The 17278-nt window shown below is 41.4% G+C and overlaps 3 protein-coding genes across 15 annotated transcripts in view; 2 read left to right on the top strand and 1 right to left on the bottom strand.

The window, feature by feature from the left end:
- Positions 1–137: 137 nt before the first annotated feature.
- LOC139609690 (small integral membrane protein 11-like) lies at positions 138–2050 on the top strand. The gene is made up of 3 exons (XM_071464556.1): positions 138–273; positions 1068–1283; positions 1514–2050. Exons 1-2 carry the CDS (start codon positions 259–261, stop codon positions 1254–1256), a joined length of 204 nt encoding a protein of 67 aa, XP_071320657.1. The 5' UTR covers positions 138–258; the 3' UTR covers positions 1257–1283; positions 1514–2050.
- LOC139609686 (insulin receptor substrate 2-A-like) overlaps positions 1353–17278 on the bottom strand; it is a 26256-nt gene continuing 10330 nt past the window's right edge. The window contains exons 6-15 of one of the 13 annotated variants that reach the window (XR_011685320.1): positions 15378–15516; positions 14105–14785; positions 10961–13981; positions 10443–10576; positions 9633–9714; positions 9035–9074; positions 4859–8911; positions 4341–4474; positions 3333–3372; positions 1353–3209 (exon numbers count right to left, since the gene is read on the bottom strand). The gene's annotated coding sequence lies outside the window, so the exon portion shown is untranslated. Of the gene's footprint in view, positions 3210–3332; positions 3373–4340; positions 4475–4858; positions 8912–9034; positions 9075–9632; positions 9715–10442; positions 10577–10960; positions 13982–14104; positions 14786–15377; positions 15517–15929; positions 16073–17278 lie in introns of those variants that run through there. The other 12 variants (XR_011685322.1, XR_011685319.1, XR_011685316.1 and 9 more) reach the window with 12 other exon arrangements.
- The window catches only part of cyp4f3 (cytochrome P450, family 4, subfamily F, polypeptide 3), a 16698-nt gene continuing 15509 nt past the window's right edge, over positions 16090–17278 (top strand). The window contains exons 1-2 of the mRNA XM_071464558.1: positions 16090–16544; positions 17140–17222. Coding sequence (XP_071320659.1) covers positions 17144–17222 — 79 coding nt within the window. The 5' untranslated portion in view covers positions 16090–16544; positions 17140–17143. The remainder of the gene's footprint in view (positions 16545–17139; positions 17223–17278) is intronic.

The following is a 17278-nucleotide window of genomic DNA, read 5'->3' as shown; positions in this document are numbered from 1 at the left end:
GTCATCTTTAATACCTATATTCATATATATCAAGCTGAAGTGCGAAGTATTTTAATGCTAATTAAGGTCGAGCAACACTAATAAGAGAGACATTTGAGTGAGGGGTTGTTTTCCCTGTGAGCTTTGAACGCAGCACGGACTACGTCAAACAGTAACTGCATTTTGATTGGTCCTTCACGACAAGCCCCGCCTTATAAGATAGTCATAGCGCTCTGGCTGTTACAGTGAAAGCGAGAAGTCAACAATACAGAAGATAAAATGATCAACTGGAAGGTAAATAAGCCAAACTGTGACCTTTAAAGAGTTCAGTGGAAGGTTTTATTATTACTGTGCAGTTGCTGCTTCATTTTTGGCGTTTATTTTTTTCCATTATGTGTCTCAACCGTCTCTAGCATAATGCTAACGTTACTACAGCTGGCGTTACCTATTATACAGCTAACTTTGCATGAAGCTACATGGTGCAGTAAAGGGAAGGTTAAACAGTGCATGTGTTTGTCATGGCGTGTTTCTGTTTTGTTTGAGTATCCTTGAATTGTCAGATAATGCCTCAGATTCAGTTCAGGGCTCCCTGACAATGAAAAAGCGTATAATAGTGTAATATTAACCCTAGAAAGAGGATACAAGTGTTCTGTGGTGATTAGGGTTTTATTTCGATTAGTATATACCGAAACTTCATTAATAAAGTATCAACTTTATTAATGAAGTTGACCTGCTACAACTACAAGCCCATAATGCACATGGTGCGCAGCTGCTTCTCTCTCTCACACACTACCTCCCCTTTCTGTGACCAAATTAACTCCCACCTCCCATCTAGACAGCTGAGGCCTCTGGTGGATTAGAGGGGGGGTCTTCTCCAGGGTCCCTGCCTCTTCCAGAGCTTTCTTTCCCCTTCCTTCATTTCCTGTTGTGCAGTCACAACTTTGTCATCTGATCTTCCCTATCTAGGACTTTTCTGTGTCCTGAAGGTCTTATATCTGGAAGACAAATTGGACCACTATGAAATCAGAGCTAGTCTCAAGGCAGAAAATGCAAAGTCCACCTCAAACCTAAACTCTGTCTATCCTCAGGCTTTGGACAATGTTCCCGTCCTCCTGTACATCCTGGCCCTGAAGACGCTGCTGCTATGTTTGGCGTTCGCTGGGGTGAAGATCTACCAAAGTAAGAAAGCGGAGGAGGCCCTGAAGAAGCAGCAGGCCGAGAAGAGGAGGCTGGCCCGGCAGACGCAGGAGCTAATCGACAACTTGAAGGAAGACTGAGCAGAGGAGAGAAGCTGCTGCACACAGGTACAGCACTGCACCTGTGTAACAAAGAATATTTGATCAATTGATGTGAACTCCTTGCACTGTGAAAAGTTGCATTAATATGAATATTTAATGTACAATAAGTATAAATTAGACTCGACTTCGTGGTCATAGTGGTCACTTCCAAAGAGAACGCCCCTCTCAGAAAAATCTGAAGTTAATCAGTTGTATTGATATGTTATATCTCACAGTTTTCCTTTTATCTTCTTCAGGGAAACAGTCTACTGACCTGAGCGACAAGCCACTTTCTCCAAAATGAGCCAGATGTCTGATTGTCGGCAACAGGAGGGCTTTCCTGTTACTGTTCACCAGTCAGTTTTACCTCTCATGCGCATATGTCTGACTAAACCTGATTTTTATGAGATAAAATCACAGCAGGACTCCTGAGGTGAGACTGATCCGACCTCAGTCAAAGAAACGCAGCAGGCTCAGCATCAAGCTTGTCATTTGCCAAACACTCACTTCATTCTTGGCTCTGCTTCTCCAAACATCATCTGCCTTGTTCATGCTCATATCTGTGATTCAACTCCTCAGCTGAGGCTGTCATCCAGACTCAGAAAACAACCGTAACACTTGAATATATTTCACTTTGTGCACCACCATTACTATAAGGACTACTAACAAGGTAGTCTGTCAAATTTGCTTATTTATATAAATACAGCATGGTGTTTATTCTGTAATATTCCTTTTAAATCATGAACCAGCTTTTTGTCTAAGTTTTGTAATTATATTAAATAGTTTGTTCCACATGCTGCGATCCCAATGAATACTCATTTTCTGTCATTCAGCAAAAAAAACAAAACAAAACATATGATCAAATCTACAACCAAGGTGCTCTATCTTCTTTTGCAGTGCTGCATCTTTCCTCTGGGTGCTGGACTTCAATATCCACCTGAACTTAAAAGAGAGGCACTGGACAGAGGCTCAAAGGAAAGAGTCAAAAGGTCTAACAAAATCTTAGCAAATATGACTAGTTTGATAGCTCAAAGAGATAGATCTCTACTCTGTTGTTGGAGGTCCTGGGTTCAAATCCCACAGAGGGATGCAACTTTTAAACTTCATGGAACAGCACTCAAAGGAAACAGTCAAAAGGTCTAACAAAGTCTTGGCAACTATGGCTAGCTTGATAGCTCAAAGGGATAGACCTCTACCCTGTTGTTGGAGGTCCTGGGTTCAAATCCCACAGACAGCTGTGTCTTTTAAACTTCATGGGACAGCACTCAAAGGAAGGAGTGAAAAGGTCTAACAAAGTGTTAGAAACTATGGCTTGTTTGATAGCTCAAAGGGATAGACCTCTACCCTGTTGTTGGAGGTCCTGGGTTCAAATCCCACACAAACATATGACTTTTAAACTTCACAGTTTAAGTCCCACACCCAGAGAGTAGCTTCAAATACAAACCCAAAACTTCTCCTTTCAGGGAGGAACATGTGGTATAATGGTTTCGTTCCTCCCCACAATGTGGTCGCATGGGCGACAACCCCGTAGTCCCCGGTTCGATTCCAGCTAGTGTCCAAATGACAAAAACCCAATTCGGCAGTAGGGAATGGGTGAGGGGGCCGTGTCCCCTCCCCGAGGTTTGGAGAGATGAAAGCCCAGGGTTATATTACACAAAACAATATTAACCATCTAACTGTTTTACTAAAATAAATAGCAAACAAAGTTGTGCAGCCCCTCCACTTCAAGGCCCCCGCAGCAGGGGGTGTGTGTGCATGTGCGTGTTGGTAAGATACAAAATATTTGAAATGTTGACTTGTTGCTTAAAGGCCTGAGATAGGCGGCTTTAAGCAACAAGTCAACATTTCAAATATTTTGTATCTTACGTCCCAGCTGAAGCGCAGGAAGGCCGTCTCCTCCGTCCGTCTGTGGAGCGTCTGTGGTTCCCTCCAGGCACTGGACTGGTGCAGCATCTGAGTTAACGTACAACAAAGCTGACAGTCAAAAAGTGAACAATAATAAACTTTTGCACAATTTATAGCTGATAGTGAAATGTGGAGGTGAAAAATAGCATATTGTTGTGGATTTGGACTGACCTGAAGACTCCTTGTCAATGTGCCATTGTTCTGCAGCCATCTACAAAGCAAAAGAGAAAATAAGTGTTAATAAATTTCTTTTGGTGTTTTTTTTGAAGATTTTTGCAAAAAAAGTTGAATTTATGTTTTACTGTTGTGTAGTTTGAATAAAATGTACACAATGATGTGTGATATAGTGAGATAAGAAATAAAAGTAATATTAATGAGTAAACAGTAAAAGAAAAAACTAAACAGTGAGCCCTTGTGTCCTGTGTCTCACAGGTGGGATGTACATGTGTTTTTTTTAGACTTGAATGTGTTTTCTCATTTTAAAAGATGATTTGACATTTTCATAAGTGCACCTACAGCGCACTGTTGTTTATGCAGTTTAAGTGGAGGACATGATAGTTGCAATAATTAGTCTGTCTATGATGATATGTGTAGGGGACAGGGTTGATGCTCATACTGTCCTGATGCCACTGTGTGTAAAGTATGAGATAAAAGAGCCTTCCCCTTGCTATGTGACATGCACAATATGAGGATGAAACATAGAAACAGAGTAGAAGCTGAGAGGAGGAATACAAATGTGTGTCCACCTGCATGAATTTCCATCAGAGCTTGATGGGCTAACCCAAACCCTAAACGACAACAAAAGGAAGCAAAATGACAACAAAGAGACACAGACGACAAGAAAGAAGCACAAAAGGACAACAAACAGAAGCAAAGTGACAACAAAGAAGCACAAACAACAACAGAGAAGCACAAACGACAACAGAGAAGCACAAACGACAACAAACAGAAGCAAAGTGACTAAAATTTGATGCAAAATGACAATCAACAGATGCAAATTCACGAGCAATAAGAACTTAATAATGCACTGAATGTTGTTTCTAATGATCTTTGCAGACACAAAGAGCTCTCTTCATTCAAAGGCAGAAAAATAAGTAAAATGCCAGGATGCTAAATACAGAGTGATTACACAGAGATAGTTTTAATGTTGAAAGATGTGTCCGCTGGAGCAAAACTCACCTGTCATAGCTGAAAGCTGAACCCCCGTTTTTGTGTTCACCTTGTGTTGATTGATATCAGCGTGGACTGCGATGTTTTGGGCTCCATGGATGATATTTTCCAAAGTAAATAGTTCCTTCAGAAAACGTGTTTGTCTGAGAAGGCAAACACAGACAGCAACAGAGGGAGGAGGGGTCATCAGTGCACAATCAGCACACCTGAGGAGTTCTTCTTCTTCTGTGTGTTTGTTGGCGGCTGAGTGTATGTGAAAAGGTGGATATCGCCACCCAGTGTGTCAGAGTGTGCAGTGTCATGGCTTTAGATCAAGTGAATACTGAAGAAAAAGAATAAAAATAGCAAAAATATATTATTCCTAATACTGATACTGATGATGATGGTTACACCCTATTCCCTAATGCTGCCTGTATTATAAGACCTAGCAATCCCCTTGTGATTCCTCCTCTCTGCTTCTAAACTGTCTCTTACAGAAGACCTTTGTATCTTTGACTTTAACCAACAACAAATATTTTGTATCTTACATGGGAGCCTAAGCACAGGAACGGTGTCTTCTCTGTAGGTCTGTAGAACGCCTCTGGTCCCCTCCAGGCACTGGACTGGTGCAGCATCTGTGTGAACACCGCCTGAGAACCTGAGGCTGTCATTTCAATGAAATACCCAAAGTTTTTTCCAAAAAAATCCAGCCCTGCTGGCTCAAGGGGTTAAGTGCCTCACAGGGTAATTGAAGGACAAGGGTTCAAATCCCATCTGACTCAATCATTTTTGAAGGCCAGAACCCAGAGGGTAGTCTTCAGATTCCTCAAAGAAGCAGCTTCCAAAGAACTGATGTGATGGTTCACAGGGTTAGTGCTGTGCTTTGGAGTTTTGAGGTTGTGTGTTTGATTCTCAGTTAGGTTTTAAGTCAAACAAGCAGAGAAAAAGACTCACAACTTTACAATGAGACCTTTTCAATGCACCAACCCCAGTGGCTTATGGTGTTAGTGGGCTACTCTAGGAAATCACAGGTTATAAGTTCAAGTCCTGCTTACTTTTATTGCTTTAAACAGCCAACACCCAAGGACAGACTTGAAACCTTTAAAAAAGGTCATGTGGTTGTGTTAACCCCAGTGGCTCAGAGTGGTAGCGTGTTACACTGGAAAGTTGGAGTTTGTTGAGTTGTGGGTTAGCCATCAGTTTTTGATGCCCATAACTGGAAACCTTTAAGAATGAAAGTATAAAAGTGAATTTTGAAGTCCAATGCTCAATGAAAACATTCAAGGGCTCCAAGAAATAGTATTCACAGCTCTGGCTGTGAAAAGACTACCTAGTAGATCTGACTATGCAAGTTCAATTCTTAAAATGTTTAGTGACATTTTAAGTCCATACTGTGTAGTGTGTACTTTTCCTGTCACTTATCAGCTTTATGACCACAAGATCTCCAAGTCCTAAAAGACCAGATTGAAAAGTTTTGTTGAAAACACCGAGTCTGAGTGAATCTAACTGTTGTAGATACAAGCTGGTACCAAGAGAACATCTGCAACTTAGCTCTGTCCCTGCTTCAAAACTTTTTCTTACAGAAGATTTTGGTATCTTTGACTTCAACCAACAACTAATTATTTCAAATATTTTGTATCTTACATTAGAGCCTAAGCACAGGAACGGTGTCTTCTCCGTTGGTCTGTAGAACGCCTCTGGTCCCCTCCAGGCACCGGACTGGTGCAGCATCTGTGTTAACACCACCTGAGAGCTTGAGGCTGTCGGTTCAATGAAATGGCCAAAATTTTTTGGGAAAAACTCCAGCCCTGGTGGCTCAAGGTGTTAAGTGCCTCACAGGGTAACTGGAGGCCAAGGGTTCAAATCCCATCTGACTCAACTGTTTTTGAAGGCTAGAACCCAGAAGGTAGTCTTCAGATTGCTCAAAGAAGCAGCGTTCAAAAGCGTGATATGGTGGCTCACAGGATCAATGCTATGCTTTAGAGTTTTGAGGTTGTGTGTTTGATTCTCAGTTAGGTTTTAAGTCAAACAACCAGAGAAAAAAGACTCAAAACCTTACAATGAGACCTTCTCAATGTACTAATCCATGTGGCTTATGGTGTTAGTGGGCTACTTCAGAAATTTAAGGGTTATAAGTTCAAATCTTGCTTATTATTACATTTGGCATCCAACACCTAAGGACAGAGTTGATACCTTTAAAAAAGAGTGCATTGTTGTGTTAACCCCAGTGGTTCAGAGTGGTAGTGTGTTACACAAGAGAGTTGAAGGTTGTTGGTTCAACTCTTGGATAACATCATTTTTTGATGTCCAAAACTGGAAACCTTTTAAAAAAGACTTTTTATTTCTTAATTTGAACTAGTTCCAGAGCTCAGAGTGTTTGGGGGCTATTTTAGAACATTGGAAGTAACCTGTTGGCTGGTTTGCTCCAATACCTAGATGATAGAAAATGTCAAAGATCATTCTTTCTCATATCCAGCTTGGTAGCTCAAGGAGATAGAGTGCTCTTCTCCCGATCCTAAGGTTGGAGATTCAAATCCCACAGAGGGATATAACTTTTAAACTTCATGGGACAGCGCTCAAAGGAAAGAGTCAAATTGTCGAACAAAGGCTTGGCAACTACGGCTAGCTTGATAGCTCAAAGGGATAGACCTCCACCCTGTTGTTTGAGGTTATGGGCTCAAATCCCACACAAAGATGCAACTTTTAAACTTCATGGGACAGCACTCAAAGGAAAGAGTCAAATTGTCTGACAAAGTCTTGGCAACTATGGCTAGCTTGATAGCTCAAAGGGATAGATCTCCACCTGGTTGTTGGAGGTCCTGGGTTCAAATCCCACACAAAGATGCAACTTTTAAACTTCATGGGACAGCGCTCAAAGGAAAGAGTCAAATTGTCTGACAAAGTCTTGGCAACTATGGCTAGCTTGATAGCTCAAAGGGATAGACCTCTACCCTGTTGTTGGAGGTCCTGGGTTCAAATCCCACAGAAAGCTGTGTCTTTTAAACTTCATGGGACAGCACTCAAAGGAAGGAGTGAAAAGGTCTAACAAAGTGTTAGAAACTATGGCTAGTTTGATAGCTCAAAGGGATAGACCTCTACCCTGTTGTTGGAGGTCCTGGGTTCAAATCCCACAGAGGGATGTGACTTTTAAACTTCATGGGACAGCACTCAAAGGAAAGAGTCAAATTGTCTAACAAAGTCATGACAACTATGGCTACCTTGATAGCTCAAAGGGATAGACCTCCAACCTGTTGTTGGAGGTCCTGGGTTCAAATCCCACAGAAAGCTGTGTCTTTTAAACTTCATGGGACAGCGCTCAAAGGAAAGAGTCAAATTGTCTAACAAAGTCTTGGCAACTATGGCTAGCTTGATAGCTCAAAGGGATAGACCTCCACCTGGTTGTTGGAGGTCCTGGGTTCAAATCCCACACAAACATGCAACTTTTAAACTTCATGGGACAGCGCTCAAAGGAAAGAGTCAAATTGTCTGACAAAGTCTTGGCAACTATGGCTAGCTTGATAGCTCAAAGGGATAGACCTCTAACCTGTTGTTAGAGGTCCTGGGTTCAAATCCCACAGAGGGATGTGACTTTTAAACTTCATGGGACAGCACTCAAAGGAAAGAGTCAAATTGTCTAACAAAGTCTCGACAACTATGGCTAGCTTGATAGCTCAAAGGGATAGACCTCCAACCTGTTGTTGGAGGTCCTGGGTTCAAATCCCACACAAAGCTGTGTCTTTTAAACTTCATGGGACAGCACTCAAAGGAAGGAGTGAAAAGGTCTAACAAAGTGTTAGAAACTATGGCTTGTTTGATAGCTCAAAGGGATAGACCTCTACCCTGTTGTTGGAGGTCTTGGGTTCAAATCCCACACAAAGCTGTGTCTTTTAAACTTCATGGGACAGCACTCAAAGGAAGGAGTGAAAAGGTCTAACAAAGTGTTAGAAACTATGGCTTGTTTGATAGCTCAAAGGGATAGACCTCTACCCTGTTGTTGGAGGTCTTGGGTTCAAATCCCACACAAACATATGACTTTTAAACTTCACAGTTTAAGTCCCACACCCAGAGAGTAGCTTCAAATACAAACCCAAAACTTCTCCTTTCAGGGAGGAACATGTGGTATAATGGTTTCGTTCCTCCCCACAATGTGGTCGCATGGGCGACAACCCCGTAGTCCCCGGTTCGATTCCAGCTAGTGTCCAAATGACAAAAACCCAATTCGGCAGTAGGGAATGGGTGAGGGGGCCGTGTCCCCTCCCCGAGGTTTGGAGAGATGAAAGCCCAGGGTTATATTACACAAAACAATATTAACCATCTAACTGTTTTACTAAAATAAATAGCAAACAAAGTTGTGCAGCCCCTCCACTTCAAGGCCCCCGCAGCAGGGGGGGGGGGGGGGGGGCGTGTGCGTGTTGGTAAGATACAAAATATTTGAAATGTTGACTTGTTGCTTAAAGGCCTGAGATAGGCGGCTTTAAGCAACAAGTCAACATTTCAAATATTTTGTATCTTACGTCCCAGCTGAAGCGCAGGAAGGCCGTCTCCTCCGTCCGTCTGTGGAGCGTCTGTGGTTCCCTCCAGGCACTGGACTGGTGCAGCATCTGAGTTAACGTACAACAAAGCTGACAGTCAAAAGGTGAACAATAATAAACTTTTGCACAATTTATAGCTGATAGTGAAATGTTGAGGTGAAAAATAGCATATTGTTGTGGATTTGGACTGACCTGAAGACTCCTTGTCAATGTGCCATTGTTCTGCAGCCATCTACAAAGCAAAAGAGAAAATAAGTGTGAATAATATAAATTGTATCCACTCTTTTTTTTTCATCACTTTTGGAAAAAAAGTTGAATTTCTGTTGTGTAGTTTGAATAAAATGTACACAATGATTTGTGATATAGTGAGATAAGAAATAAAAGTAATATTAATGAGTAAACAGTAAAAGAAAAAACTAAACAGTGAGCCCTTGTGTCCTGTGTCTCACAGGTGGGATGTACATGTGTTTTTTTAGACTTGAATGTGTTTTCTCATTTCAAAACATTATTTGACATTTTCATAAGTGCACCTACAGCGCACTGTTAGTTATGCTCCAACATGTTTAAGTGGAGGACATGATAGTTGCAATAATTAGTCTGTCTATGATGATATGTGTAGGGGACAGGGTTGATGCTCATACTGTCCTGATGCCACTGTGTGTAAAGTATGAGATAAAAGAGCCTTCCCCTTGCTATGTGACATGCACAATATGAGGATGAAACATAGAGTAGAAGCTGAGAGGAGGAATAAAAATGCAAATGTATGATTTCCAGGTGGTAGTGTGTCCACCTGCATTAATTCCCATAACAGCTTGTTGGGCCAACACAAGAAGCGATGAGGCTGGAGCTGAGTCAGGCTGTGGAATTAGTAACTGCATAGAGATGCAAAATGAGCATTAATAGAGGCAGAGTGACTACAAAGATGTAAAACAACCACAAAGGGTGGCAGAATGACAAGAAAGTAGCACAAAACGACAACAAGCAGAAGCAAAATGACTACACAGAAGCACAAACAACAACAAGCAGAAGCAAAATGACTACACAGAAGCACAAACAACAACAAACAGAAGCAAAACGACTTCAAAGCTGAGTCAGGCTGTGGAATTAGTAACTGCATAGAGATGCAAAATGAGCATTAATAGAGGCAGAGTGACTACAAAGATGTAAATCAACCACAAAGGCTGGCAGAATGACAAGAAAGTAGCACAAAACGACAACAAGCAGAAGCAAAATGACTACAAAGAAGCACAAACAACAACAAGCAGAAGCAGAATGACTACACAGAAGCACAAACAACAACAACAAACAGAAGCAAAACGACTACAAAGAAGCACAAACAACAACAGAGAAGCACAAACGACAACAAACAGAAGCACTGTGACTAAAATTTGATGCAAAATGACAATCAACAGATGCAAATTCACGAGCAGTTTTAAGTGAATAATGTAGTGAATGTTGTTCCTAATGATCTTTGCAGACACAAAGAGCTCTCTTCATTCAAAGGCAGAAAAATAAGTAAAATGCCAGGATGCTAAATACAAAGTGATTACACAGAGATAGTTTTAATGTTGAAAGATGTGTCCGCTGGAGCAAAACTCACCTGTCATAGCTGAAAGCTGAACCCCCGTTTTTGTGTTCACCTTGTGTTGATTGATATCAGCGTGGACTGCGATGTTTTGGGCTCCATGGATGATATTTTCCAAAGTAAATAGTTCCTTCAGAAAACGTGTTTGTCTGAGAAGGCAAACACAGACAGCAACAGAGGGAGGAGGGGTCATCAGTGCACAATCAGCACACCTGAGGAGTTCTTCTTCTTCTGTGTGTTTGTTGGCGGCTGAGTGTATGTGAAAAGGTGGATATCGCCACCCAGTGTGTCAGAGTGTGTAGTGTCATGGCTTTAGATCAAGTGAATACTGAAGAAAAAGAATAAAAATAGCAAAAATATATTATTCCTAATACTGATACTGATGATGATGGTTACACCCTATTCCCTAATGCTGCCTGTATTATAAGACCTAGCAATCCCCTTGTGATTCCTCCTCTCTGCTTCTAAACTGTCTCTTACAGAAGATTTTGGTATCTTTGACTTTAACCAACAACAAATATTTTGTATCTTACATGGGAGCCTAAGCACAGGAACGGTGTCTTCTCTGTAGGTCTGTCGAACGCCTCTGGTCCCCTCCAGGCACTGGACTGGTGCAGCATCTGTGTGAACACCGCCTGAGAACCTGAGGCTGTCATTTCAATGAAATACCCAAAGTTTTTTCCAAAAAAATCCAGCCCTGCTGGCTCAAGGGGTTAAGTACCTCACAGGGTAATTGAAGGACAAGGGTTCAAATCCCATCTGACTCAATCATTTTTGAAGGCCAGAACCCAGAGGGTAGTCTTCAGATTGCTCAAAGAAGCAGCTTCCAAAGAACTGATGTGATGGTTCACAGGGTTAGTGCTGTGCTTTGGAGTTTTGAGGTTGTGTGTTTGATTCTCAGTTAGGTTTTAAGTCAAACAAGCAGAGAAAAAGACTCACAACTTTACAATGAGACTTTTTCAATGCACCAACCCCAGTGGCTTATGGTGTTAGTGGGCTACTCTAGGAAATCACAGGTTATAAGTTCAAGTCCTGCTTACTTTTATTGCTTTAAACAGCCAACACCCAAGGACAGACTTGAAACCTTTAAAAAAGGTCATGTGGTTGTGTTAACCCCAGTGGCTCAGAGTGGTAGCGTGTTACACTGGAAAGTTGGAGTTTGTTGAGTTGTGGGTTAGCCATCAGTTTTTGATGCCCATAACTGGAAACCTTTAAGAATGAAAGTATAAAAGTGAATTTTGAAGTCCAATGCTCAATGAAAACATTCAAGGGCTCCAAGAAATAGTATTCACAGCTCTGGCTGTGAAAAGACTACCTAGTAGATCTGACTATGCAAGTTCAATTCTTAAAATGTTTAGTGACATTTTAAGTCCATACTGTGTAGTGTGTACTTTTCCTGTCACTTATCAGCTTTATGACCACAAGATCTCCAAGTCCTAAAAGACCAGATTGAAAAGTTTTGTTGAAAACACCGAGTCTGAGTGAATCTAACTGTTGTAGATACAAGCTGGTACCAAGAGAACATCTGCAACTTAGCTCTGTCCCTGCTTCAAAACTTTTTCTTACAGAAGATTTTGGTATCTTTGACTTCAACCAACAACTAATTATTTCAAATATTTTGTATCTTACATTAGAGCCTAAGCACAGGAACGGTGTCTTCTCCGTTGGTCTGTAGAACGCCTCTGGTCCCCTCCAGGCACCGGACTGGTGCAGCATCTGTGTTAACACCACCTGAGAGCTTGAGGCTGTCGGTTCAATGAAATGGCCAAAATTTTTTGGGAAAAACTCCAGCCCTGGTGGCTCAAGGTGTTAAGTGCCTCACAGGGTAACTGGAGGCCAAGGGTTCAAATCCCATCTGACTCAACCATTTTTGAAGGCTAGAACCCAGAAGGTAGTCTTCAGATTGCTCAAAGAAGCAGCGTTCAAAAGAGTGATATGGTGGCTCACAGGATCAATGCTATGCTTTAGAGTTTTGAGGTTGTGGGTTCAATTCTCAGTTAGGTTTTAAGTCAAACAACCAGAGAAAAAAGACTCAAAACCTTACAATGAGACCTTCTCAATGTACTAATCCATGTGGCTTATGGTGTTAGTGGGCTACTTCAGAAATTTAAGGGTTATAAGTTCAAATCTTGCTTATTATTACATTTGGCATCCAACACCTAAGGACAGAGTTGATACCTTTAAAAAAGAGTGTGCTGTTGTGTTAACCCCAGTGGTTCAGAGTGGTAGTGTGTTACACAAGAGAGTTGAAGGTTGTTGGTTCAACTCTTGGATAACATCATTTTTTGATGTCCAAAACTGGAAACCTTTTAAAAAAGACTTTTTATTTCTTAATTTGAACTAGTTCCAGAGCTCAGAGTGTTTAGGGGCTATTTTAGAACATTGGAAGTAACCTGTTGGCTGGTTTGCTCCAATACCTAGATGATAGAAAATGTCAAAGATCATTCTTTCTCATATCCAGCTTGGTAGCTCAAGGAGATAGAGTGCTCTTCTCCTGATCCTAAGGTTGGAGATTCAAATCCCACAGAGGGATACAACTTTTAAACTTCATGGGACAGCGCTCAAAAGAAAGAGTCAAATTGTCTAACAAAGTCTTGACAACTATGGCTAGTTTGATAGCTCAAAGGGATAGACCTCCAACCTGTTGTTGGAGGTCCTGGGTTCAAATCCCACAAAAGGATGTGACTTTTAAACTTCATGGGACAGCGCTCAAAGGAAAGAGTCAAATTGTCGAACAAAGGCTTGGCAACTATGGCTAGTTTGATAGCTCAAAGGGATAGACCTCCCCTCTGTTGTTGGAGGTCCTGGGTTCAAATCCCACAGAAAGCTGTGTCTTTTAAACTTCATGGGACAGCACTCAAAGGAAGGAGTGAAAAGGTCTAACAAAGTGTTAGAAACTATGGCTTGTTTGATAGCTCAAAGGGATAGACCTCTACCCTGTTGTTGGAGGTCTTGGGTTCAAATCCCACACAAACATAAGACTTTTAAACCTCACAGTTTAAGTCCCACACCCAGAGAGTAGCTTCAAATACAAACCCAAAACTTCTCCTTTCAGGGAGGAACATGTGGTATAATGGTTTCGTTCCTCCCCACAATGTGGTCGCATGGGCGACAACCCCGTAGTCCCCGGTTCGATTCCAGCTAGTGTCCAAATGACAAAAACCCAATTCGGCAGTAGGGAATGGGTGAGGGGGCCGTGTCCCCTCCCCGAGGTTTGGAGAGATGAAAGCCCAGGGTTATATTACACAAAACAATATTAACCATCTAACTGTTTTACTAAAATAAATATCAAACAAAGTTGTGCAGCCCCTCCACTTCAAGGCCCCCGCAGCAGGGGGGGGGGGGGGGGGGGGGGCCTGTGCGTGTTGGTAAGATACAAAATATTTGAAATGTTGACTTGTTGCTTAAAGGCCTGAGATAGGCGGCTTTAAGCAACAAGTCAACATTTCAAATATTTTGTATCTTACGTCCCAGCTGAAGCGCAGGAACGCCGTCTCCTCCGTCCGTCTGTGGAGCGTCTGTGGTCCCCTCCAGGCACTGGACTGGTGCAGCATCTGAGTTAACGTACAACAAAGCTGACAGTCAAAAGGTGAACAATAATAAACTTTTGCACAATTTATAGCTGATAGTGAAATGTTGAGGTGAAAAATAGCATATTGTTGTGGATTTGGACTGACCTGAAGACTCCTTGTCAATGTGCCATTGTTCTGCAGCCATCTACAAAGCAAAAGAGAAAATAAGTGTTAACAATATAAATTGTATCCACTCTTTTTTTTTCATCATTTTTGGAAAAAAAGTTGAATTTCTGTTGTGTAGTTTGAATAAAATGTACACAATGATTTGTGATATAGTGAGATAAGAAATAAAAGTAATATTAATGAGTAAACAGTAAAAGAAAAAACTAAACAGTGAGCCCTTGTGTCCTGTGTCTCACAGGTGGGATGTACATGTGTTTTTTTTAGACTTGAATGTGTTTTCTCATTTTAAAAGATGATTTGACATTTTCATAAGTGCACCTACAGCGCACTGTTAGTTATGCTCCAACATGTTTAAGTGGAGGACATGATAGTTGCAATAATTAGTCTGTCTATGATGATATGTGTAGGGGACAGGGTTGATGCTCATACTGTCCTGATGCCACTGTGTGTAAAGTATGAGATAAAAGAGCCTTCCCCTTGCTATGTGACATGCACAATATGAGGATGAAACATAGAGTAGAAGCTGAGAGGAGGAATAGAAATGCAAATGTATGATTTCCAGGTGGTAGTGTGTCCACCTGCATTAATTCCCATAACAGCTTGTTGGGCCAACACAAGAAGCGATGAGGCTGGAGCTGAGTCAGGCTGTGGAATTAGTAACTGCATAGAGATGCAAAATGAGCATTAATAGAGGCAGAGTGACTACAAAGATGTAAAACAACCACAAAGGGTGGCAGAATGACAAGAAAGTAGCACAAAACGACAACAAGCAGAAGCAAAATGACTACAAAGAAGCACAAACAACAACAAGCAGAAGCAAAATGACTACACAGAAGCACAAACAACAACAACAAACAGAAGCAAAACGACTTCAAAGCTGAGTCAGGCTGTGGAATTAGTAACTGCATAGAGATGCAAAATGAGCATTAATAGAGGCAGAGTGACTACAAAGATGTAAATCAACCACAAAGGCTGGCAGAATGACAAGAAAGTAGCACAAAACGACAACAAGCAGAAGCAAAATGACTACAAAGAAGCACAAACAACAAGGAAGAAGCACAAAATGACAACAAACAAGCAAAATGACTACAAAGAAGCACAAACGACAAGGAAGAAGCACAAATGACAACAAATAAGCACAAAACAACAACAAACAGAAGCAAAATGCTAAAATGCCAACATGCTAAATACAAAGTGATTACATAGAGATAGTTTTAATGTTGAAAGATGTGTCCACTGGACCAAAACTCACCCGTCATAGCTGAAAGCTGAACCCCCCCCCCCGTTGAATCCATCTAGCGAGTGTGCTTTTCTCCGTCCTCTTGGATTTTTTAATGACGTCCAGAAGCTGATTCCCAACAGCAACAAGAAGGTGAGCATCATTGTCAGACCTGGTAAATGGAGACATTGTGGATTATTTTCTAGTGAATATAAGATCAGGTAATTGCATGCAAGTTATCAAGATACACTGAGCTAAAAACAGGGACTGAAAGGATAAATCCAGGGTTGAATGCCCAGTGAAATAGAGGAATGCAGTTTATGATAAAAACGTAAGCAAGCTGCTGCAGCCAAACTTCCTGTCTACCACTTAACCCCCCCCCCTTCAAAAAAAAGACTGGGACCAGAGCAGCTCAAAGCCAACTTAAGGTCAGAGGCCGCAGATTTAATTATGTGTTTTCTCCAAACATGCAGACATAACCAGAGTCACAAGTATTGTGTTAACACAGCTCTGAGTCAATAAACTCACAATACAAAACTGTCCTTGACATATTTCTGTTCACAGTAGTTCCCTTGTCTTCATTGATATCAGCGTGGACTGAGATTTTTTGGGCTCCACGGATGATATTTTTCAAACTAAATTGTTCCTTCAGAAAATGTCTTTGTCCAAGAAGGCAAACACGGACAGCAACAGAGGGAGGAGGGGTCATCAGTGCACAATCAGCACACCTGAAGGGTTGAGGCAGAGCGCGCGCGCACACACACACACACACACAGAGGATGCAATATACTCAAGGATAGCATTAAGCAGAGTACATTTGCAATAGATTATCAAACTGTTAGATCCTGAGGCCAAAAAACTCCTCACAATAACAATAAAACCACATGAATTCCTTTTTTTTAAAAGACAGACAACAAATTCAAGCGGAACAACAAAGTGATGCACTTCACTGTGAGAGTACCAAGAGCATGAATCCATGGAGTGGAAGGAAAGCACACAGATGCTGCTGCAGATGCTGCAAATGTCTTGCATGATCCCAACTTCAATTTCCAGCAAATGTTTTGCAACATGTTTGGCAGGCTGCCGTCAGAGGGAGGATGGGTCCAGGACGGAGGCGGACTACAAATCCCTCCTGGTTTTATGGGAAGGGGCTGTAGCTCTCAATTTTAACTACAAAGAGGACAGTTTTCCAGATTGAAGGTGGGTAAGTTGTCACTTCTTGTTTTTTACCCTGTATCTTAACTGTATATGTGTACAGAGGTAGAAACAGGGTAGATAAAATTCTATTGTTTGTCTCCCAGCTGCAGAATGAAATGTGTGGTTTTTGTTTTTTTATGTGGAATAGACTTGTAATGGATTATTTTTACACTGTTGTATTGCTGCTTTACTTATAGAAAAGATTTGAATATGTTTTCCATCACTGTCTGATGAGTTTGTAAAACTATCTGACCAGACTGTTATGTTATGTCTTTGAGGAACATCTTCCATAGTGCAGTGGTACAAACCCTGCAGCCACAATGTTCCTGGTTTGATTCCCACAAGGTTTTTTTGTTGTTGCATTGGACCTGTTGCTCCATGACCAATCTCTCAGGAGTAAGAAAAGCTGAACAGTTTACAGGAAATAGGTGGAGTGGATATGTCGTTCCCACACATATAAACTGGACTCATGCCACTGCAACTAATTATATTGCACAAGCACTGTTTTCTGCACAACCACAAAATATCGTGGTGTTTGTCTCTTGAGACACCGAGAGATGGAGACATATATGATGTCCACTCCTTGACTCTTTCTCAGTATAATGGAGGCAATGAAGAGCCTAAAGCTGGGTTTCCTGAGCAGGCTGATCTTCAAATGGCAATCACAGGCAACCCTTGTTGGTAACTTTCACTACATTTCCTTCATTTTTAACATTGCAATATTCAGTGTTTTTGGA

Source organism: Trachinotus anak, unplaced genomic scaffold, assembly GCF_046630095.1.
Source record: "Trachinotus anak isolate AG129_WGS33_773 ecotype Australia unplaced genomic scaffold, CSIRO_AGI_Tana_v1 ptg000026l, whole genome shotgun sequence".
NCBI lineage: Eukaryota > Metazoa > Chordata > Actinopteri > Carangiformes > Carangidae > Trachinotus > Trachinotus anak.
The sequence above is the reverse complement of the archived record's forward strand: the minus strand, read 5'-3'. Positions and strand labels throughout refer to the sequence as shown.